The sequence below is a fragment of the Ambystoma mexicanum genome, chromosome 4p (genome assembly GCF_040938575.1).
Source record: "Ambystoma mexicanum isolate Mex_15411 chromosome 4p, UKY_AmexF1_1, whole genome shotgun sequence".
NCBI lineage: Eukaryota > Metazoa > Chordata > Amphibia > Caudata > Ambystomatidae > Ambystoma > Ambystoma mexicanum.
In genome coordinates this window covers 788,247,850-788,272,914 of record NC_090927.1, presented here as the reverse complement: position 1 = coordinate 788,272,914, position 25,065 = coordinate 788,247,850, and the positions used below count along the sequence as shown (strand labels likewise).

Below are 25,065 nucleotides of genomic sequence, written 5' to 3'. Positions count from 1 at the left end.
GCCGCGAGACAACTCGGTGGCCATTTTGTTGGCTATACAGTCCCTATGCTCAGAGATAAGGACGAGACTACCGTTGCCGACGGAACCTCTCCCGTCGAGGGACCCAGAACCGGGACCTTCTGGGGTTCCCCCTACCAAGAAAAGAAGGATCCACCCTCCGCCTCCTTTTCAGCCGTCGGGCCCCTTCCAGCCCTCCTCCCCGTCCACCCGAGGGGATGATACGGGGACTGCCACGGCAGCGACGGGTACGGACGACGAGGTATACGACGAGGATGTACCGTCGTCGCCTCCCACCAGGGCTTTTCCGCCCGATGAGATTGGATCGTTCCACTCCATGATCACCAGGGCATCCGAGCTTTTCCAACTCTGCCCTGAGGAGAAGAAGAAGGAAGGTTTCCTTTATCAGCGGCGCGAGGCCACGAGGAAGACGGTCCTCGCAGTGCCTCTATTGGACGACATTTGGGATGAGGGCCTCACCCTCCTCAAGAACCCTTCCACGACGCCAGCTAGAAGAGACCGGTACGAGAAAAAGTACCGGGTCCCGGACACGGCCCCCCTGTGCCTCCGGGCGCAGCCTACCCCGGACTCCGTCGTCTCCGCGGCGGCCAGGAAAAAAGCGGGGGGGGGTGCGGCCTCCACATCGACTTCCCCACCGGACGGCGAGGGAAAGAAATTGGACGCTATGGGACGCAGAGTCATCTCGTCTGCAGCGACGACGATTAAAGCGGCCAACGCCTTGGCTATCGTGGCCCGCTACGACAGGGAGCTCTGGTACAAACTGGCTCCCCTGCTGGACTTCTTGCCGGACGACAAGAGGGCAGAGGCCCTGGAGATCCTGCAGGAAGGTGAGGTGGCTTCAGACCACGCCATTACCGTTGCGACGGACATCGCCGACACTGGGTTCCGCCAGTTGGGCAACAGCGTTTGCCTTAGGTGGCGTGGATGGCTCAAGGCTACGGACTTCCGTCAAGACGTTCAGACCAGAGTCCTGGACATGCCCTTCGATGGGAACAACCTGTTTGGGAAAACAGTGGACGATTCCCTTCAGGCCATTAAAGCGGACACCGAGACGGCCCGGGCCCTTGGAGTTCTGCAAAGACGGACGCCCTTTCGGAGCAGCGGAGGCAAGGGCGCCTCCAAAGGTTCCGGCGGCGGTTTCTCCACCTACCGTCAAGCGGCCCGCTCGTCGTCTCAGGAGGCCTACAGAGGACGAGGCAAGTCTGGTGGACCCCGCCGTCGTCGCCAAGGAGGTCAAGGCGGCAAAGCCTCGTGGAAGCAGGATTGAACCGGCCGTGGGGTCGGGCCCCCACCGAAGCACCCCGGTGGGAGGCCGGCTGGCGAGCTTCGTCAGCGTGTGGGAGTCCATCTCCACCGACCGTTGGGTGCTGGACGCCTTGGCCCGGGGCCACGCGCTCGAGTTTCAAAGAAGGTGTCCGCGCGTCCCCCCCGTGGCCAGGAAAGAACTTCACGTCCCTCAACTTCTCCTGGAGGTAAAGGCGATGCTCAGGAAGGGCGCCATCGAACTCGTCCCAAAGAGGCTTTGGGGCTCCGGAGTTTACTCGAGATACTTCCTCGTGAAGAAGAAGACGGGGGGATGGCGCCCCATCCTGGACCTGCGACGTCTGAACAAGTTCATCAAGGTGCAAAAGTTCCGGATGGTCACCCTCCAGCATGTCCTGGGTCAGCTGGAGGAAGGAGACTTCCTGTCGTCGTTGGATTTGGAGGATGCCTACCTCCATATTCCCATCCTAAAGGGGCACCGAAAATTCCTCAGGTTTGTGGTCCAAAGGCGTCATTACCAGTTCAAAGCCCTCCCCTTCGGACTACGGTCGGCACCCAGGGTGTTCACCAAGTGCCTCGCACCGGTGGCGGCGCAGCTGCGCCGCGAAGGGATCCACGTCTACCCCTACCTGGACGACTGGCTCATCCGAGCCAAGATGAGGGAGCTCGCCGTGGTTCACACGGCAAGGACCGTCCAACTTCTCACGGACTTGGAATTCTCCGTGAACTACGCCAAATCCCACCTGGTACCCGCGCAAGACGCTCTGTTTCTGGGAGCGAGGCTCAACACAGTGTCCCTTCTGGCCTCCCCGTCGGAGGAGAGGACCAGGACCATCCTGGGCAAGGTGCAGCGGATGTTGGTGGCCGACGCGGCCAAGGTGAGGTCCATCAAGTCCCTCCTCGGAATGATGTCTTCCTGCATCTACCTCATTCCCATGTGCAGGCTCCGGATGCGCCCGTTGCAGGAGTTCCTGGACGCGCGCTGGATCCAAACGACGGGCAGCTTCGAGGAAAGGATCACACTCGACGAGAGTTTCCGACGAGCGATCCGGTGGTGGGGCACCCGCGCGCATCTGACGGCGGGCATGGACTTCCAGACCCCAGCCCACCAGGAGACAGTGACCACGGATGCCTCCCTGGAAGGGTGGGGGAGCGCACACCGAAAATCTGCACGCAAGAGGCCTTTGGCTCCCGACGGAGAAATCCCTACATATCAACGTCCTGGAGCTCCGTGCAGTGTTTTGGGCCCTCAGGTCCTTCCTTCCGTCCCTCAAGGGCAAGGTGGTGAGGATCTTCACCGACAACACCACCACCATGTTTTACATCAGGAAACAGGGCGGAACCAGGTCCCCAGCACTGTCCAAGGAGGCGCAGGACCTGTGGCATTGGGCAGTCGCCCAAGGGATGTTTCTGGTGCCGTTTCATCTGGCAGGGATAAAAAACACCATCGCCGACTCACTCAGCAGGGAGCTGCGCTCGTGCCACGAGTGGGAACTACGGCAGGATCTAGTGGATCGCCTCTTCCGACGGTGGGGCACACCCCAGATCGACCTGTTCGCGACGGCGACAAACTCCAAGTGCCGGAGGTTCGCCAGCAGGTTTCCCCAGGCGAGGAGCATGGGCGATGCTTTCTCGTTCCCCTGGGAGGGCCTGTTCCTCTACGCGTTCCCTCCTTTGCCACTGCTAATCCGGCTCGTCAACCAGCTCAAGAGGTCACGGTGCAGGATGATCCTCGTCGCACCTGCGTGGCCGAGGCAGATATGGTTCCCGGACCTTCTGGACTTGTCAGCGTCCCCGCCAATCAAGCTGCTGGTGGACGCGGATCTGCTCTCCAGGGAAGGAGGCGCCATCCTCCACCACGACCCGAAATTGCTGAACTTGCAGGCCTGGCTCCTGCAGCGCTAGAGTTTGGAGGATACGACATACCGGCCGACTGCAGAGAGGTTCTTGCAAAGGCCAGGGCGTCCTCGACTCTTAAATGCTACGGACACAAATGGAAGAGGTTTTCTGTCTGGTGCCACGCACAGAAGATTAACCCTCTACGGATTACGGCTCCCCAGGTACTGCCGTACCTGCTGACGCTGGCCAAAGCTGGACTGGCACACGCGTCCATCAAGATTCATCTTGCTGCGATCTCCCGATACACCAGAACCACGGGCCGGTCGTCCCTGTGGTCTCATCGTCTGGTGAAAGAGTTCATGAAGGGACTGTTCAGATCGTTCCCGCCGGTGAAGGAGCCGGCCCCGGCGTGGGAGCTCAACATGGTGCTGACCAAGCTCATGGGACCTCCGTTCGAGCCTCTGCACTCGGCCCCGTTGAAGTTTCTGTCGTGGAAAACAGCGTTTCTTGTGGCCATCACCTCCGCACGATGGGTGGGAGAGATCCAGGCCCTTTCCTGCAAGGCCCCGTACTTGACTTTTCACGACACGAGGGTAGTGCTCAGGACGCACCCCTCCTTCATGCCCAAGGTACCGTCGGACTTCCATCGCAACAAACCCTTGGTGTTGCCTGTGTTCTTCCCGTCGCCTTCGTCGCCGGCTGAGAGGACTTTGCACTCGCTGGATGTGGCTAGAGCGCTGAAGTTCTACGTGGACCGCACGAAGTGTTTTCGGAAGACGTCACAACTCTTTGTGAACTTTGGACCTGTCAATCAGGGGAAGGCTCTCTCGAAGGCTTCCTTTTCCAGATGGCTCTCCGGCTGTATCATGCACTGTCATCGGTTGGCAAACCGACCGCTGCCTGGCCGTCCGAGAGCCCATTCCACCAGAGCGATCGCAGCTACCACGGCGTTCCTTTCTGGTGTGCCCCTGCTGGACATATGCAGGGCTGCTACGTGGAGGTCGACGCACACCTTCATGAAATTCTACTGCGTCGATCGGGATTCCAGGGAGGAGTCCAGGGTCGGCCAAGCAGTGCTGCGCAACCTGTTCGCCTGAGGTGAGCCTGGTGAGGAGGTAAGATGCTTAATGTTGAGTTTGATGTAATGCTTAATGTTGAGCCTTTGCCACCTCCCGTGGTTGTGCATGTGTGTACTGCTATGTATTCTTTATTCATGAGCATGTGAATCCATGCCAGACCCCATGCTGGAGAAGGAACAAGTTACTTACCTGTAACTGTTGTTCTCCAGCATGGGTCTGGCATGGATTCACATGCGAACCCTCCCGCCTACCCCTCTGCGGCTCTTCACTTGGTCATACTGCCACTTCACGTGCTTCCAAATCTGAAGATGGCTGCCAGAGGAGGTGCTTAGGTAGAGGGCAGTCATTGGCTGTGGTCAGTATGACGCAGAGACCAGTGATTGGTTATTACTACGAAAGACAGATCAGAAACGAAACTGATACTGGTTTTTTCTTTACCGAGGATTCCCAGCCTGACGACGGGGAATATTCATGAGCATGTGAATCCATGCCAGACCCATGCTGGAGAACAACAGTTACAGGTAAGTAACTTGTTCCTTTCATTTAGTCTCCAATATTTAGGGGTTGTGGTTGTATGTGTCCCTCGCACCTCTGTACTAGGACCGGGGCGTGGTCTGAAAGGTACGTGGCCTCTATTTGTACCTTGTTTATTTGGGGGATAAGTGTGGCTGAGACTAAGATCATATCAATTCTCGAGTACCCCCTGTGGGCTGCTGAGTAGTGGGTAAATTATCTGTCCTGTTTGTGGAAAAATCTCCAGGTTTCGATTACCCATAGATCCTGGAGGAGCTTAGCCAAGGCTTGCCTGTTCCTGCTGTCTGCGGAAGTGGGAGGGAGTGTCTTGTCCAGGGCTGGGTTCATCCAGAGATAAAATCTGCCTCAATCACAATTTGGCCCTTGCACCATTCCCTTGGGCGGCGCAAGACTTTGCCCATGAATAGATCGTGTTTCTCGGTTGGGGCATAAATCGCAATTAAGTTATATATTTGGTCGTCTAACATGCCCTTGAGAAGCAAATATCTGCCTTCTACATCTCTGTGTATGCCAGTTTTTTGAATGGCATGTTGGCCCCCAGTAGGATGGCCACCCCTTTAGTTTTTCTCCCTCCATAGGCAAAGTATTGTTTGGAGAAGGCTTTGTGGGCAATTCTTTTCTGGTCATCCGGGAGTAAGTGAGTTTCCTGTAGGAAGATTATTGAGGCTTTGAGCTCTGTGACTCTCGTTAGGATGGATCGCCTCTTTGTCGGAGAGTTCAGACCCTGTACGTTCAGGTTTATGACATTCAGGTCTGCCATTCCTTCCACCCGAGACCCCCTTCCCCTGAGCAAGCCCTGTGAGTCCTCTTGCCAAGCGTATTTTGTTTCTTCACACTACGCAGTGTACACTGTGGGCTATCCCCACTGAACTGGACCATAACTTCCCTGTACCTCCCCCCATCCCTTGCCCATTCTCCTCAACTTTGAACCTAAGTGTGTCCCCAAAACTTACCTGCCAGGGCATGTGCACGTCCTGAAGTTTGATTCCAACGTGACGGTGGGGGGCGTGTTTGTTTCCCAATCTTTCCCATGAGATTCATCCTTTGCCCCAATTAGCACTTCTCTTACTTGGTTGTTCCTCTTCGCTCCTCTTTTCGGTCTGGGTCCTTGCAGGGTGGAATCTCTGCCTCATCTCCTCTTGGGGACTGCCAACCATTCCCATTGATTCGCCCTTTCCCCTTTCTGGTTGCGGGTCTCACCCTTGTCCATGCTGGTCGGATCCTCCTCCTCTATCTGTAATAGTTCCATGCCCTCCTCGGATGTGGAGATCTGTTGCTGTTTGCCTTCCCACATGAAGGTCAACCCAAAGGGGTACGTCCATCTGTAGGTTATCCTCCTGGCTATCAGTGCTTTAGTTACCGGTTGCATCAGTCTTCTCTTGTGGAGAGTAAAGAGTGCACAGTCTTGGAATAGTTGGACTTGTGTTCTGTTGATGGTGACTGTCTGCTGCTTTCTAGCTGCACGTAGGATCTCCGCTTTCATTGTAAAGGAGGAAATCGCCAGTAGGACATCTCTTGGCTTGGTTCCGGGGTCTCTTTTCTTAGGACCGACTCTGTGCACCCTGTCTATGAGTACTTCTTCCAGCTGTGCACCTGGGAGGAGGCTGCAGATTCACTTCCTTTTCTTTCACAGTGCTTGTAGATCAATGTCTTTCGATTGTACAGGGATTTTGCTTGACCCTCTGTATGACCACTTTGACATATTTCACACGCCTTACTACAGCCTTTTGGTACTTGCAGTTTTCTCATATGGGGCTCGACCAGAGTCTCTCGAGTTAGCACCCATGTGGTGCCACTTTCCCTCTGCAGCTGGTCTCCCCTTCACACTTTTAACAGTTCATTCAAAGTTCATTAGCTTTGGTTCAAAACTTTCCACTTTGTGATTCTTACGCATCACATCCCGGTTCTTATCGGTTCTCCCCTCGACTCACTGGCCATGTCGAACCGATTCCCTTGTGGCTTCTCTGGAGTCAAGGTTGGTACCACGGGCACGGGATCTTCCCTCGCTCCTGCTTATCGGCATAGGCTTGCCCCGTGTACGGTTGACATCTGCTGCAGGACACTTGTGCTATTTTTCGCGGTCTTAGGCTCTCTTCCACAAAGGCTCTGTGGGCCTGGGACGAAAGGGCAAGGTCACTGCTCTCCTTGCCACCATCTCAGATCCTGCCTTTCTCCTTCTTTTGAAATGCCGCATGATAGCCGTCTCGTTGCGCTGTCTGCTGTACTTGCCTTGCTCGTAATGTGCTCTCTGGCTCCACCTTTTATCCCTGGGGGAAGGAAACTGCCGTCCGGCGTGTGTGATTCCGATTCCGATCAATTGCCTGGCCTTTGTATTAGGACATGTCAGGTAAACTGCTTTGGTGTTAGTCTGTTGTCCTTTGTGTTGTTCAAAAGCGTTAGTTAGAAAAGGGGGGCAGTGGTTTGGTATGTCCTAGTTGATAGGATGGGGACAGCCGACGTCAGTGGATGTAATTAGTAGTACGCACAACGCCCGTAGCCTCAGTTCCGTTGTTTCCGTGAACGTGTTCGCTTTGGAGATCTCGGCGAGCCTCGACTCTTTGAAGTTTCTGTTCTTTCTCGGTTCTTTGAACCTGTTCGTATTGTGAAGTATATTCTTTGTGAAGATGTCTACCTTGTCTTCCACCCCGCGCCCGGTCTTTAAGAAGTGCGGGGACTGTGGGTCCAAGATGTCGGTGACGGACTCGCACGACGCCTGCCTCTGGTGCTTCGGGAGGCCCGTGACACGGATGACTGTGTCAACTGCCAGTCGCTCACGTCCAAAGCCTTGCGGGAGTGCAAGAAGAAGTTGTCGGTAGGTAAGGTGTCCAAGCCACGGAAGTTGAGGTCTGCGGGGCTTTCGACAGACTATTCGAGGGGCGACTCTCTGCATCGTCGTCGGAGGTCCAGTGGGTCTCGCTCCCGGAGTCAGTCCCGCTACTCCTCTGCCTCTTCGAGGCACTCCCGGAAGCGCCGTCATTGGTCGCCTTCCTCGTCCTCATCCGAGGAGTCCGCCCGTTGGCGGGTCACTTATCCCACCAAGCATGCGACGCCGGAGGAATGGGCTTCCTTCGGGAAGAAAATGTTAGCGATTCTCGAATCGCAGAGCACTGGTCCTTCCTCGCCTCCGAGTGGGGTCGGTCGTGATCGGTCGAGAGACACTGCTCGCACGCATTCGGGCTCGGGTGGTCACACGATTCGCGGGAGAGGTCCCGCTCGGACAAGGGGAATTATTCTCGTCATGCCCGGTCCAGGTCCCGGTCCTCGACGCGCTCAAGACCGTGTGCACCTGTGGTGTCTTCGCGGAAGACGTTGACGCCGGTGGCGCTGAGGTCGTCGATGGACTCTTTCGAGGCCCCGCCTCCGAAGAAATCATCGACGCCATCGGCACACCGGCTATCGAAGGACACGCTCGGGGCTCCGGCCTCGAGGCCTGTGTCGACGTCATCGATGCTGTCGGCGCCGTGTTCGGCGTTAACGCCGATTCACTCAACGCCTTTCGAGGCTGTTTCGACGGGGGTACCCCTGGGCTCAGTGGAACCCCCTAGAAAGGCTCTGTGCCTTCTTACAGCCATCTTGAGTTTATTTCAGAGGTGTATGTGGGCTCTGATGATGGCATGGTTCCTGATATGGTGCCAGACGAGATTCTCTCGGGCCATAGCCAGATTGAGGACCTGCGGCAGTCCCTGCACGATGCCAGTGGGCTGGGCACCTCTCCGGAGGTGGAGTTTTGTAGGCCTGAACCTGGCACTCATGCTGACTCCTCGTACCAGCGCCTTATGTCTAGGGTCACTGAGTACTTGGGATGGTCTGCTCCCCCAGGGGATTTTCTTCAGGATGACCTTACGTATATCCTCGATCATGGTCCACCAACCAAGGATGGTGGCGGCGGCTTGGACTGCTCCGGAGAGTCTCCCGGCAGTGGGCAAATCTTTGCCGCGAAAATACCGCCCAGCTGGTAGCGACCCCTGCTACTTGACCAGGCACCCCAGTCCGGAGAGTTTGGTGGTGCAGGCGGCTACGGCCCCGGCAAAGCAGGCGTTGTATCCTACCATCCCTCCTGATGGGGGACAGCAAGCGTTTTGACGGCTGGGCGAAGAAAGTGTTTTCTTGAGGGGGTATGGCGCTTCAGGCGGCCAACTCCATATGTGCCTTGTCACGTTTCACGCACACTCTGTGGAACTGTTTCCTTAGCGGCTAAACTTATTCCTGAAGGGTACGAACGGGATGGTTTTCTTGCCATGGTTCAGGATGGCAAGGATGCCATGTGTGAGGCCGTTCAGTCGGGTTTGGACATGGCAGATTGTGTCAGCCGGTCCATGGCGGCGAGCACCGTGATACTCAGATTTGCGTGGTTGCGGAAGTTGGGGTTTGCTCCTGATGTGCAGGCCCAGCTCCTCAACATGCCCTTTGATGGGGAACATCTTTTTGGCAGGAAGGCTGACGAGAGCCTTGAGAGGTTGCAGACCTCCAAAGCTGCATCAAAGTCGTTGGACGCTGCAGTTCGCCAACCTCCGCCTTTTCGTCCTAGGGGACAGCAATGGAGGGGAGGTTCCTTTCGTTATTACTCATCCTTTGGTAAAGCGAGAGGAGCTGCCAGTCAAAGGGGCCACCGTAGGAGTGCCAGAGGTGGAAAACAAGGTACTCGAGGTGCCAAGGCCGCTCGGGCTGTTGCCTCTTTGCCCCCAGGCAACGCCGCAGCCGCTTCAGCGCAGTCAAGAGGCCATGTCCCATGGTTCGCCAGTTGGGGGAAGGCTGGCGCAGCATCTTGCAGAGTGGCGTGCCATTACTTTAGATGTGTGGGTTCTGGACACCATAACCCATGGCTACGGTCTTCCTTTCCGGCAGTGGCCTCAAGACAATCCACCGGGGAATCTCTCTTTGAAGAGTCCGGATCCGCTCCTTGCGCAGGAAATTCAATCCCTGCTGGAGAAAGGCGCCATAGAACGGTGCCTGTAGCGGAGAGGAACAAGGGATGGTATTCCCCTTATTTTTTGATTTCCAAGAAAGACAGGGGTTTGAGACCCATCATCAACTTGCGCGGTTTGAACAAACTCCTCATGAAGGACAAGTTCAAGATGGTTACTCTCTCTCAAGTCCTCCAGGCCCTTCAACTTCAGGACTGGTTGGTGTCTCTCGACCTCAAGGATGCTTATTTTCATGTGCCGATACATTCAAAGCACAAGAAGTACCTGAGGTTCGCGGTTGGCGACTCGCACTTTCAGTTTCGGGTCCTGCCGTTTGGATTGACCTCCGCCTCGAATGTCTTCACCAAGCTCATGGTAGTGGTGGCAGCGCACCTCAGGAAAGGGGGGATTCAGGTCTACACCTACCTGGACGATTGGTTGATCAGGGCGCACTCTCCCGAGCAAGTCCTGGATCATCTGTCAGTCACCTGCCAATCCCTCCACAAGCTGGGCTTCTCCCTCAACTTAAAGAAGTCCCATTTGACACCAACTCAGAGGCTCCAGTACATCGGAGCTGTGCTCGACACGTCCCTGAGGCAGTGTTTTCCTCCCCAGGTGAGGGCTCATCACATTCAGCAGATGGTGCACAAGTTTCAGCTTGCCCAGAGTCTCCCAGCGTTCGAGTTCTTGAGATTGATTGGCCTCATGGCATCCTGCATTCTTCTGGTGCCAGAGGCCAGGTTGCGGATGAGATCTTTGCAATGGGCCCTCAAGCTCCAGTGGTCTCAGTCCTCCGGCAGGTTGTCGGACCCTGTTCAGGTGCCGTCCTTGGTCGCCCAGGACCTTCTGTGGTGGGCCGTCGAAGGCAATCTGATGAAGGGGGCTCCATTTTGGCTGCCCTGGCCGGAGGTGACGATCGTGATGGACGCATCCCTCACGGGATGGGGAGCTCATGCCAACGAGTTGACAGTCAGCGGTCGTTGGTCTCCATCGGAATCCAGACTCCATATCAATCTGTTGGAGCTGAGGGCTGTCAGGCTAGCCCTGGAGGCTTTTCTGCCGACTGTGCGAGGGAAGAATGTCCTGATCCTGACGGACAACACAGTGGCCATGCACTACCTCAACAAAAAGGGGGGGTGCAGGGTCACTTCCTCTGTGCAGGGAGGCGATGCAGCTCTGGTTCTGGGCAATCCAGCAGGAAGTTCCAATCTCGGCAGTTCATCTGGCCGGAGACGAAAACGAGAGGGCGGACGCTCTGAGCAGGCAGAGCGCGATCTCTCACGAGTGGGAGTTGGCTCAGGAGATTCTCCTGGAGATCTTCGCCCTTTGGGGGACCCCTCAAGTGGATCTCTTCGCCTCCAGTGTCAACCAGAAGTGCAAGAGGTTCTGCTCGTGGGAATTTCCTCCAAAAGGAGCCTTAGTAGACACGTTCGTGGTGGAGTGGTCATTCCCACTGTTGTACGCGTTTCCTCCAGTCCCCGTCATCCCGCAAGTACTGCGGAGGTTACGGAGGTTCGGTTCCCGGATGATCCTCATTGCTCCGGCGTGGGCCCGGAGGACGTGCTACCCGGACCTTCTCGACTTGTCCATCTGCCCTCCACGTCGTCTTCCCTACCGAGACAATCTGCTCTCACAGGAGGGGGGGGGTCAGGTTCTCCATCCAGAGGTCAGATCCCTCAACCTTCACGCTTGGATTCTGAAAGGTTGAGGTATAAGGATTAGGACCTCCCTGAAGACGTGATGGAGGTGTTGCTCTCGGCCAGATGGGCCGCAACAAAGTCCCTGTACCGTTGGCGTAAGTTCTGCGACTCGTGCAGGGTTAAGAATGTGGATTCTTTTGCATGTGACATTCCCATGGTTCTGTCTTTTTTGCTTTCTTTGGCCCACAGGGGCTTGCAAGTGGGTACCGTTAAAGGTTACCTGGCGGCGCTGTCCATATTTAAGCGCTCGTCTGAAGAGTGTTCCTATTTTAAAATTGCTTTAAGTTCTCAGTTTCTGAAAGGGCTCACTAATGTGTTCCCTCCGTCACCTTTCCAGGTGCCTGGTTGGGATTTCAACCTTGTTCTCAAGTTTCTGATGGGTGCTCCGTTTGGGACGGGTATGCCCAGACGTGGGTCCTCTGCCTGCTGGGCCTAGAGACCCAAGCTACTCCTCACTGATGAGCCCCAACAAGGGCGAAACATGTTTGGGGATGCCACAAAGAAGTAGTGCACCGCACACACGTTTAAATCACACTCACCTGCAGACGTGCAATTTGAAGAAAAGAAAGCCCCCCACCCCATCGATCACATTCCATAAGGCAGATGGGAACTCCGGTGCACCCAAGGTTGTGCGGCGGATTGGTGGAGCAGGGAAGAGGTGGCCCACGCGCTTCCAGTTGAAGGAGAAGATAAAAGGTGGAGCACGAAAGCACACTTCGAGCAAGGCCGAACGCACATGAAAGCAGCTATTCCGGACCGGCAGTTCAAACAGAGGAGAAAGGCGGAGAGACCTGCAGGGACTTGCCCTTGTCCTTTTCAACTCAGACCTGCGAAGCCTCCAAAAGGGAAATCGTAAGACCAGGAAGTCCAGCTTGCGCGTGGTGTGACAGGTGTCAACGGCACACAGGCCCTCCTGCGCTGATAGCCAAAGTGGGGAGAAGCGCTTGCCGCCGTGGTGCCATCCTTGACTCCCGAGACAAGAAACTCTGACAATTCAGCACAGCCGGTGAGTCGGAGAAGACAGATAGTAAAACCGAACTTTGCTGGGCCCAAAGTTGCAGGCGTGCAACCTTGTTGAACAAAGAATTGGTGTAATTGAACTTTAAAGATACCCTAGAACAAGGTTCAGAAGCAGAGTGATCAGGTGTCGCGGGGGGCGCTCATTCGAAGGACTCTGACTGAAGACCTTTTGGGTTTTGTTGAAACTAAGAAGACCTAGAGACGTTAGGAGAGGCTAGTGGAAAGTGTCAAAGTGGTTGTACACTCAAAAGTCTTTGACACATGGGAGAAAACTGATTGAACTCTGGAACTGGCAAATGTGAACGCGACTAAGGGATGCCTGCGAATTGAGGGTAAATAGTGATATACCCGTGAACATTGTGCCGACAAGTGTGAACCCGGCTGAGGGTTGTGCACAATGGATACTTGGTAAAAAGGATATTGAGACTGTTAAGTGATATGTTTTGAGTGAAAGGCTGTAGTGAACCCGATTGAGGGAGCCTAACGTTGGAAGAAGGATGAGAGCCCGGCTGAGGAAGATCCAAGGGGCGAAGAGCAGTCGCCCAATGTGAAAAGAATGCCAAAGGAACTTTTGTTTGTTTTTTATTGTTTTGCTACAGCAGGCCTTCTAAGGCAAGATACTTTTTTAGGAAAGAGACTTGTCCCCGGAAGGTCCTTTTATCATTGAAAGGAACTGCAAGTTCGGGCTGGCGAGGCCCAGTAGTGTGGTTTGCTCAAAGGTGCTAAATACATGGGGATGGGAGATCCAGCCATACCATCCTGACTATCATTTGATGGACACTTCTTTCTTTTCTTGAGAACATTATCCCACACTATTTTATTTGAGTGGTTGGGCATTTAAAAAGTAATTAATCTGAACAGGAAAAATTGGTCTTCATTATGAGTACAGTGGTGTATCAAAATGTTTTGGGAAAGTGGCTGTAATTCCGTGATCATCCAACTTAATTCAAAATCATGGGAATTGCTCTGAAATATTCCTCACATAGTCCAAAAATGGGTACTAAAACCACCATTCAACTACTTATAATCTTACGTGCCAGAGTACTGGTAATGTTGATCTATTTTGATGGTAAATAGGCGGATTGACTGCCAAACTAGTATTGAGGCACATTTTATCTATCATAACCAATGTTTCTCTAAATGTAAGTACTTAGTTCTAAAGTACGGAATCTGCTTTCAAGAAGCAAGTAGTAACAATGGTCCATCGACTACAACCCAAACAACCATTGGCAATGCCAAGAGTTTGGGCTTTGGTGTAGGCATGGGAAAGTCACTTGCCAAGCACTGTCGTAGTGGTATTAACTGGCAAATGATGGTAGCAGGTGAGGAAATGGTCTGAGTACCTGGGCATATGATAGCAGTTCCTGGCAAATACTTAAAACTTGTACAAAAGCCAATGCTTTTAGCTTTGACAATGCTTGTATTTAACAGGACTTCACTGAAGGACACAACTAGTGCTTATAAATCGAGTGGCTGAAGGCAGACCTGGTTAAGACATTTTTATGACACCTGTAGCATGTTTACAGCTCCAAATAAGTCTTTAAGTCTCAGAAGACTGCTTTGAAAAAACACTGGCAGGCACCTTCAGTGCAATGTTTGATGGTAAGGATTGACTACAGCAAGCTCAAAGTTCCCTTGAGGTTGTGTTTTGGGTGGGTAGGGACAGGAACTGGGGGTGGGAATGGTCATAGTGATTAGCATGACCAATGGCAGTGAACAGGTGGCCAAATAACCAAACATCTACTAGCTTTGTGTGTCCCCCTCATATGCCTGTTCTCCCTGTCTGTACTTTAATGCAATAATTGTGGCTTATAGGTGGGGCAAGTGCCAACTAATGGTCCAAACTGAAAAGGGTCTGGTGGTTTGTCTCTGGGGATAGTAATCCCTTCTACACAAGCTTCACATTTTCAGTCTGCAGATTCAAGCCACATTTTTATTCAGCTATGTGATCTGGACTCTTAAGAGTATTGTGGACTAAAAATGAGGATTGAAGAAATAGGCTTATGTAGAGGGAATTCATTTCCGCAGATCCCAACCATGATAACGGTGACAATACCCAGATAACCCACTTTTATTTGGATTCTCCTCAAGTACTATGTGGTCGATTCCTGATGCAAGTATACCTTACAATACTTGTTTTATTCTTAACACTCAGACTTGCAGTTTTGCCTTTCCTTTTATAAATACGGTAACATGCCCCAGAATTGAATTAAATAATAGTACTTTTGCTCCTTATGCTAGTGATGGAAAACCTTGTGCGATTTAGGCAGCTGGGCTGGGACACTTTACCACACTGTGGTAGATTAGAATCGGGAGACGGGCAAGATGCATTGTGATTGAACTTTTCTTCATTCTACATCTCCAGAAACCTATACTGTCCCTAAATGTAAGATTCTTGGCCCTACTCTTTAAAAAAAATAATATAAAAGTGTGCTTGTCAGATGCCCGTTACAAACAAGGAAGTCCTCCATTCAGAATCATAAGCTTACCTAAGTTCTGTCCATACCACTATAAAAGAAGCAAATGCATTCAACAAAGGTATAGTTGGGCCTTGGCCCTGAGCAAATGACTGGTGGTTGGCTTCTAACTCCACCTTTGTGTGCCTTTCTAAATAGGGGCTCCCTACCTCTGTGTTCAGTCTAAGCCGGTAGGCTGAACAAACTCTTGCAGCTCCTCTTATCTGTACTGTTCAATTCAGTCCCATACATGTCTCTTGTCTTTGGTCTCGGTGGGGCGGCTGAGGGAGGGACGTCTGGTCTGTTTCCCCGCTCTGACTAATCTGCTGGTAGTATTTCTCCCAAGAAAGACTCTGGTATTCTCTTCTGTTGGGTAGTTATTGGTTTTTGTCCCACCTAGGGTTTCGGTTCTATTTAACCCACCTTGGGGCCTGGTTTCACTCACCCCGCCTTGGGGGTCTTGTGTCTCTCACTCCATCTTGGGGTTTGGTTTCTCTGTCACCACCTTAGGGCCTCTGACCTCCCATGCCGCCATGGGTTTTCGCTTCTCTTCCCCCCTTCTTGGGTCTCAGGTCTCGAACCATGCCTTGTGATTTTGTTTCTCTTAACCCACCCAAGGGTCTCGTTACTCTCACTCCACTGTGGAATTTTGTTTCTCTTACTCTGCCTTGGGGTCTTGGGTCTCTGTCTGCTTTGTGGTTTTGTTGGGCTGTTCCTCATCTCTTCCTGTTGCGTGGAGCCACAGTGCACCTCTGTTCCCTGGACGGTGCTGCTTGGGAGAATTGGGGATTTTGGCCGCTACAGCACCACCTCTTCGGTTCTCTTTAGGTCTTGTGAAATGGGCCCAGATTGCCATTTCCCGCATCAGGCTTCCTGCAGGACCTCGGTGCCGGCACCTTTAAGCCAGTTCTCTGCTTCTCTAGCAGCAGGTGCTCTGGGTTGCTCCTCTGGGCCGGGCCTTTCCGGCTCCTGAACCGGCAGAACTGTGAGCATTCTGTGCGCTCATCCACGGTCCCCTCCACCACATCTTGCGTATGCTCTTCTTCCTGCCACTCCTTCCAGGAGTAGGTTGCCGTGCTTCTCTGGCTCTGTAGGCTTCTATTCTTTCTGGCTTCAAAGCAGATGACTACTTTATCTATCCCTTTCTAATGAGGTGGGCCATTACAGTGTACTCTCACTCTAGGCTAGTCCTGTGCACAGAGGGTCAGAAACCATACCAGCCAATCTTACAGGAAGGATTAAGTTATCACACAATGTAAGTCCAATCTAGCCAATGAAACATTCGGATCTTGATAATAGGGAGGATTACTGATATCCCTCTGGGCGAATCTCCTATCCCCAGACGATGGAGTCACACCCAGTGGGATCCAGCTTGCCCTCTCCCCTAGGGGGTGTTAAGCTTGGCAGGATCACCTCTCTAGTCCTAAAACAGGTAGCTCCCCCTTGGGGCGAGGAGAGACTTTGGTTAAAGTCTGCCATTTTCCCACTCTCTCCCTCCAGGCACAGCCTGCTGGTGAATCTCCCTGCTTTACTGTGAGATAAAGCATCAAGAAGAGGGGGCAGGGGAATTACTTTTCTTGCTGACTCCTGCTGCCAATACCCCTCGTGTTGAAATCTTTCTTTTCTGCTTCTTAGAATAGCCCACTTTCCCTCCTTGGGGAACACCCAGCTGAAGCAGCAGTCCTCCATACTGCTACCACATTCCAAAAACATCCTGAGAGAGGAGTTGCTACCTCCCTATCTCCTGCTGGAAGATCATGTTTGGGAAATCCTTTGCCTCCTACCTTCTATTCTGAACATCCGCTTGGCAGTATTCTCTTCCCTCCAGGCACAGTCTGCTGATGAATCTCCCACTTGACTGCCAGCTGAAGCATCATGAAGAGGGGGCATGGGAGGCTTACTTTTCATGCTGGCTACTACTGCCAATACCCCTTGTGTTGAAATCGATCTTTCTTTTCTGCTTTTTAGAACAGTTAACTTCCCCCCCTTAAGGAACACCCAGCTGAGGCAGTCCTCCATACTGCAATCACTGTCCAAAAACGTGCTGAGGGTGGAGTTGCTACCTCCCTATCTCCTGCCGGAAGATCAGGTTTGGGAAATCCTTCTGAAACATACCTTCTATTCTGAACCCCGCTTGGTGACATTCTCTTCCCAGTCCCTTTATTTCTGGAAAAATCCCACAAGGGAATCTCCACCTGTTCCGAGAACATCTCACTACGGGAATACCAAACCCATTCCTGTCAACTTGTACACCCCCTGTGGTTATTTCCCTCTCCCAGAGAACCTTGTCATTGATGTAAACCTCCTTCCTACTCTTTCATGACTAGTACTTCTTCTGGAGGAGCCCCCTCTCGTCTCCCTGCCAGCTATACTGCCATGAAGGTGCAATCATCCTGTGGTATGTGGATCCCCCACGCTTGCTTCCCCTATTCTCAAATCAACAAGAAGACCAAATGCCCTACCTTGCAACATCTCCCCCATTTCGGTATTTTCTCATGTATTGTTTTGGAGTATGTCTGCATGTATGTTTATTAAAAATGTTCATTGAAATTTCTTTTACTCAATACCATTTGTAGCAAAAATTGACTTCTTATGTTTTGCAAATCAGGTATTTCATATGGACAAACAAACAGTGATATTGAAGCATTGCGCCACGCATACCATCACATTGATCAATCCATGGGAGACACAAATGAACATAAAACATCATTTCATGTATCTGAAAAAAATGTGCATGATGCCCTGAATACTGAATCAAGGGTTCCAAAACAAATCTCCACCACTGAATCAGGTATTTATTTCTTATGATGTGATGCAAATTAATGTATGTAATTAAATTTCCTTGACTTACTCTAACTCTACAGCCCTTGCTAATATGATTTAGGAAGGCGTTGCAATTGTTTGGCTATATTTTCTGAAATGCATGGAGTTCAATAGACTGTGTGGTTGGTGTGTTTTTGCTATGGTCCTTTTTCTGCCTTCATATCGGTTTTTCGAGATATGTCATATGTCTCATAATGTAACATCTCTAAAGTGTTTAGTAAACCTGGAATGAAGAATGTACAATCACATTTCTGTCTACTGTATTCTTAGTACCACTTAATTTTAAAATGCTTTTGAGGCATCCACAACATTTGCTTATCAGTGCTTTAACAGTGCCCAATGGGAAGCCTAACCTCAATCTTTAGTAGATCAGTTTCCTTTTTCCCAGTCGGCTGTTGGTTACTTTTGTATCTGTAATTCTTTTACTATTTTGAGCATGCATTTATTTGAACGTTAGAAGTTGGAGTCTGAATCTCTCTCCCCCTTCTCCCCCCGCGGCCCCACTCCCAATGACCACCTTTCCCATTTTGTGATACTGGAATATTTTTCGACTTTTATTGCTAAGTAATGTACATTTGTAATGCAGACTGGTCCGGTTGCAATGTGGAATTTCCACGTGATATACTTTCCTGGTGCCTGATGCATGCTCTCTTCCTGTTATCTCATTGCCCTCTTTTCATTTAACCTGAGTGAGTCAACTGAGATTTTCCAGTGAGGGTATCTGTCACTCTTCAGCCCCAAAAAGAACATTTTTATCTTTTTGGGGCATACATTGGGTTATCCTAGTATTTGAGGCATGCAAATTGGCTTATTACTGCATTTGATCTCTGATTTATTTTTTACATACTTTCTGTTGCTAAAATACACCGGGCCTCATTACACGTTGTCCGGTAAAAATCGGAATTTAACGGCATGGCGCTATCAGAGTGTCCGCCCTCGCAAGAGGCCGCTAATAGCGTCCCATCACGAGTACGCGGACACGAGCATAGCGCCATGCCATAAATGACCGTACTTCCCTGCCGCTAAATTCCCCAAAACGCCCCTTACCGGCGTCGTCCAAACCGTCGATAGCGCCTCCGCCCTCCCGCCACCTGTAAATAGTGGTCACTGCTATTACCGGTCACCGTTAAAAAGCGGAACCGGAAATTACGCCATCGAACAGAACGGGAAGGAGCACGGCGGCCATCTTTAAAAACACAATCCATTGCCATCCTCTGCATCCAGGACATATATCCAGGGAACTCCGACCAGGAACCATACCGGATAGCCCGAAGATGCCGAAGGCCCTAAAGAAAGCAGCTGATCGCCAGCGCAAAGAAACATTTTCCAATGAGGAGCTTGTGATGCTGACCACCACACTTGCTGCCAATGCAGAAGTAGTGTTTGTGAATGACATGCAGAGGGAGGCCCTCCTTAAGAAAAAGGCCATCTGGCCCGAAGTCGCAAAGTGCGGTGGGCACTACCACTCGGAGTGTCAAGGACTGCCGCAAGAGGTGGGACGACCTCCGGGTCTGTGTGAGGAAATATTATCAGTGAACCGCAACATGGCAATGGGCACAGGAGGTGGCGCAGAGTCCCCATTGAAGTTGAAGGAGTGGGAGGAGATATGTGCCTCCACGATTGGAGTTGAATCGATCGAAGGGGTCGGAGATATGGAGCTTGGCATGGCCATTTCATCCGATGGAGGTGAGTGTATACACCAAACAATGCGCAGTGAAGGGTGAGGGGTCCCCCAATCATGTGTCCATATGAATGCCGTGGATCGAGCCACAAACAGACATGCATGCATCACCACATACCCGTCCAAAACGGGGCCAATCATGCATGAGCCAGCCAACATCCCCATTACCTGCCTCCACACTGAAGAGCCCCAAATGCATTGGACGGCATGACGGATGCATCCTGCATAAGGCAGGTTGACCCATAGATGATGATTTACCCCTTTTCTCACCCCTGCAGGATTACACACGGAAACTGAGGAGCCACACACCTCAACACCTGCTCCCGCACCCAGGAAAAAAGCCAGGAGGGATGCCACGGGGGGACACCGCCACATCCTCTAGGGGACCCAGGAGGAGTGACCATGATCACAGGGACAAAGGCAGCAGGAGCAGCAGTTCGACGCAGCCAGAGGCCATGCCTGCTGCCGTTGTGGCACCCACAGGAGTGTGTCTCCCAGCAAGTGAAGGCAGCATTGAGGGAGTGCACTCTGCTGCCACCAGCTCAATGGGTGAGGCAGCAGCCACTGCCCCACTTTCGGATGCGGAGGTAGCACCTGGCATTGAGGATCTGAGTCAGAGCCCCATACCAACACGCCCCTTACTGTCAAGCCCGATGTTCTCACCAGGTCCGTTTAGCCAAGGCGGATCACCCACCCACAACCAAGATGTGTCATGGAGCCCCCAGGTATCATCACCTGATGCCAGTGCAATGGATCCAGGCGCATCAGCCATCCCACCGGCAGCCACCATGCAACATGACCTCCCAGCCATCTTTCAGCGGCAGACCGAAATCACTGGTCTAGTAGGGCAACATGTGGCTGAGACAGGGCGCCTGAGGGAGGACATTGGTGCATTTGCACAGCAGACAAGGGAGTGCATGGAGGCATGCACCACCCGTATCTGCGATGAAATGGCCCAACTAAGGCAGGCCATGAACCGCATTGCAGATGCAATTGAGCGCATATGCCCACTCCCAACCCAGGAAGAACAGGGCCCCGCCTCCTCAGGGAGTTCACAACAAACTAGCCCCCTACGCCGGTCTACGCGCAACCTGAGGTGCACCACATCGCAACCACCCGAAGACGGAGCAGGCACTGACAAATAGGGCCATCCAGGACTATCTGCCACATGTGGAGAGAGACACGTTCACGCCTTGAGGCTCACGTGGGAGTGTTGTGGGGGGAGGGGGGTAAGGGTGTATTCGGGGGTGTTGTGGGGGGAGGAGGGTAAGGGCGTTTGCACAGTTGGGGTCATGCACTTTCTGGTCACATTATGTTCGAAATACACTGTTCTGAGGTTGAAACACAGGCATGGTCTCCATCATTGTGTATGTGTGATTTTCTTTGGGACAGGGGCCTTTGTGGGCCTCAAAATGGGCACAAGGGCAACAATGCACATCTCTCCATCCATGATATCCCACCTTTGTACATGATGCTATTCCTGATTCAGATGCTGACGCAGATCCTGTCCCGCCGTGCCATCGCCTCTTGCATGTACTCATCCACATCATGCTCATCTGGTGGTTGTATAGTGGCATGGGCACATTCTATCAGATGCACATTTAGTTGTGCCTTACACATGCCATGGTCATCTTCGCCTTGAATCCGGGGGTTTGTTGGCTGCCCTTGTGGTATTTCTGGGTGCCCTGGTGGTGCTTGCTGCACCAGTCTTGCCCTCCTCCTCCTCCTCCTTCCTCTCATCTGTGCTGCCTGTTGTTGTTGGTGCTGCACTGCAATCATGTACACAGGCCCATGTCATGCTGCTGGTATTGGGACCATCTTGCTGTGGGAAGGGGTGTGGTGTGCTCTTTAGTGCTGCCTGTCTCCATTGCCTCCACCTGTGCTGATTGTGTCCACCTGTGGCAGATGGGAACACTGCTCAGGTCTGTTAACGGGTGGTTTTCGTTGCTGTTATTAGCGCCATGCCGGTAACTGCTTTTTGGGTCTTTGGGATGCCGGTATTGCCATGTACGCATGGGTTGTGATTGCGTGCTGTTAGCGCCATGGCGTTATTTACGGTGTGGGGGTCGCGCGCACGCGGTCCCGCCGCTATTAGTGGCACCGTACTTTACGAAAAACCGACCTCTTACAGCAACATGTAGAGTGTATTCCCTCAGTTAAAATGTTTTAATCGGTTGATAAATGATGGGTGGTTGGAAACTTAATCATACAATTTCTCACTTTTTGATCGAGAAAACATACCACCACATTACAAGTTTGGCAGTATTCCATCGGTAAATCTGCTGAATACGGCCAAACAGGATTACTGTTACCCTAACTTGGTCAGGAGGAATTACTGCCGGATTACAAGTGGTGATATGGCGGTGTTAGTCCCCTAGGACTCCATGGGGATTTCAGCAGAATTACCACTGGCAGTAATTCCTCTGGTGGTAATTCTGACGATTTGGCAGTTTTTTGGCAGCAAGGTAGTGTACGGCAGTGTTGTAATGCGGCGGTAATGCAGTGGTAATGAAGCATTACCACAATTATTTTCCTGCACTTCCATACTTTTAATGAGAACCTTAGTGACTTATTATGTCACATTGGAATTATCCGACACAGAGTTGCATTTGAGACAGAAGAATGAACTCGGATGTCCCTTCTGTCATACCCACCCCCTTCTGAAGAAGTTCCATAAGTGCAGAGAGTGAACAAAACCTCTCAAGCCGATATTAAAATCCTCCTGGGAAAAACCTACAATAACAGAGAAATGGACAATGTTATCCAATAGAAAGGGGTGTTACAGTTCGAATATTGTGTGCTGGCCCGTGCAAGGATTTAGGAATTTTGTATTTGATTTTTGTTCAAGGATGAACTTATTGTTTGGGCACAGGTTATAAAAGTTAGGGAACGACTCTGAAGAATTGCCTAATGCTATTAATGTGTTAACTCAACCCTCTCTTTACAGGTTGTGGCTGTATTCTATCGCTGAATTGCATTAGGAAACGTGATGTGTGTATATATTGTATAGTATAAGGATTTTGTGTGATAACGGTTTTTGCATAACTAAAGTTACTTGTGTCTATTGGTCCGGCTGACAATAAATGTATAGATATTTTTCATACACACTTGTCTAAGAGTTATTTGTGGTTCATTACTGTGCGTGCTTATTGTGGGCTTCTGATCACTCTCACCCCTCCTGAGACTTGAACTTAAGGCAGAAAGGCTGAAATAAGCACGGGAGCTACAAACCAGTCAAGTCGTTGCTGGACTGCGAGATCACACAAGCCTCCGTCGGGAGGATGGAAGAAGCTGCTGCTGGTCAGAGACCTCGAAGGAGACTGAGGCTAACGAGCAGAGGGAAGGAAACCCCACGAGGAAGGAGCAGGCAAGAACGGTGGCATGACCTTGGAGGGATGGACTAGTGGGTCCAAAAACTGCAACAAGGCAGTTGAAGCCTTGAAGCTGCAGAGCCTCGGAAAAAAAACAGAACGCTTCGGAATGAGAGAGTAAGTCGCCTGGATGTCATATGAAGTCCCGCTCCTAAGAACAGGCCCAGCAATACAACCCCTGTGAAATAAGGTAACCGGGACGGTGGGAGATTTGGAGGATCGTTGCAATCAAGAGTGCTACCATCATACTTGTCGCAATACTTGGGCCGAAGTTAAGAAGAGTAACAAATACTCTGTGATTCAGTCTACTCATCCCAGTGAGTTGCTTGAGAAAAAGGAAGACCAACAGAAGTGTGAAGAAGAGGTATATGATACTTATCTGGTACAGAATGAGTTGAAGAAACAGAGTAACCTTAAGTGTAAGGAGAATATGAAGAGAGATTCATTCTCCCAGTTGGAACTAGGAAAAGAAGGACTTTCAGCGACAATGAAGAGACTTTTGCCCAGCATTCCTAAAATACAGAAGGCTAAAGAGTTAAAGGCCTAACAAAAAAGCAAGCAGGGGAAAGAGAGACTGGGAAAAGTCCCCTACAGGAACTACATCATTTACTTAAAGATATCGCTCAGCAATATCTGAGAATTATTTATTAAAACCAAGGAAGAACATCCAGGAGAAGGGAGTCATTCTCCTAGACTTTTGTTGTTCCAATGCTGAATAAGCATTTCCAGGAGAAGTGAATAATTCTACTAGCTTTTTTGTTATTTTTGCATAGTGGTAGGGAAAGAATAGCTTGGAGTTGGACGGAGGACAGACTATTTACTTTTGTACTGCACTACAGACAAGCACCTTATTTAGTTGGTCCATTATGGAACCCCAAAGGTTAGGGATAGTAAAGAATGTTTTTCTTATTATTTAAGTAAGAAGTCTACAATGACTAAAATTGGTATGCCTCCTTCTTCTGACTTACCACACAGTACTCTGGGTGCTTGCATAGCAGATGGTCCTTGTACTTCAACCCATTGGTCTAATATGCTTCTTTTATGCTTTAAAGTGTTCCATATTCCTAGTAATGAATCTGTTTGTTCTGTACATGAAAGGCTTTAGCGTTCATGTTTGGAAAAGGAGGGGCTGAGGGCTCAATTGCTCCTCCCGTTGCTCTGATCTAATGCCGGTTCAGGCTCTCAAACTTCCAATGCCTCTCCTTCTCATAAGAGTGACACAACATGTTATTTATCACAACACTACTCTCATTGCCCTGTGGGTTGGGGGCACCAGTGTCACAAGTGCTTCCTCTAGGTCATGTGGTTCCTCTTGCAACTACCACTCCCACACTTACATTAAGGAACATGACCCACCCACCCTTTCTACTGCTGTAAATTCTACATTTGAAGTGTGATTAATTATTGTTGGTTAATATTTTGTTAGTTATGCTGAGATGATCCATCACTCGTGAAATGTAATTCTTTTTTTTTAGACACCAATATTTCCTTTTTTGTCTCCCTCAATTTTTGTATATTTTCTTCCAATCTGGAGAGGTCCCCTTTTTCGTTATTAGTTGAATTATTCTGGATTTTTCATGGGTATTTTGTACCTTTATTTTCAGATTGTACATGCCATTGCTAACAACATTAAAAAACTCATCTTTGCTCTTATCCAACGATATGTTTGGTACAATGTTGAATTTATTTTTCAAATCTGTATTTAAAGGTACATCATATTGTATCTCTAGATGTGTGTAACAGTTGTGCTTCTATAATCTGTGAGCCCTCAATAATGAGGTAAACAATTGGATGTCCTTCAAATGGCCTGTGTTGAGACAAGAATGGTGCAACTTTGAAAGTCCTTTTAAGCTTTAACTTCGTTGTGAACTCTAAAGATTAATGTATGCAAAGGTGGTGTCTGAAAGATGTAATACTATAGTTGTGCTTTCCTCCTAATTGTGTCTTGTTTGAGTCTGTTTCTTGACCTTGTTGTTCTCTTGTATGCATCTTCCATTTCTCGTTCTACCTGTGTGTTTTTCTGTTGCCCTGTTTGTGCTGCCTTCGACCTTGTCTTAGGAGTTCTAGGAAATACAATTTAGTGTTTTGATTCTGTTCCCTTTGCAATGCCTATGAATTTTCGCTAAACAATGTTGTTAGGACTGATTTTCTATACTCTGGCCTGGTGGACAGATGCATAGAAGAACAACCTAGTTTAGTGACATGGACATCTCTGGGTGCAGGTAGCCAAACCGGTTCAAGGTAGAAGGCAAGTGGCCAAGGCTAAGTCTCAGGAGGGGTTAGTCTGGTAAGGGGTCGGCAATGAGTACACACAGTGAAAAGCCAAGGAACACACTTGGACAATCAGTTATAAAAATATGTATTTATATATGGCCAT

General features: G+C 50.8%; 1 protein-coding gene across 3 annotated transcripts in view; it reads left to right on the top strand.

Moving 5' to 3' along the window:
• CEP162 (centrosomal protein 162) overlaps positions 1-25,065 on the top strand; it is a 2,248,134-nt gene that overhangs the window by 781,981 nt on the left and 1,441,088 nt on the right. For all 3 annotated transcript variants that reach the window (XM_069606335.1, XM_069606333.1, XM_069606334.1), the window contains one exon: positions 17,422-17,604. In XM_069606335.1, coding sequence (XP_069462436.1) covers positions 17,422-17,604 — 183 coding nt within the window. The remainder of the gene's footprint in view (positions 1-17,421; positions 17,605-25,065) is intronic.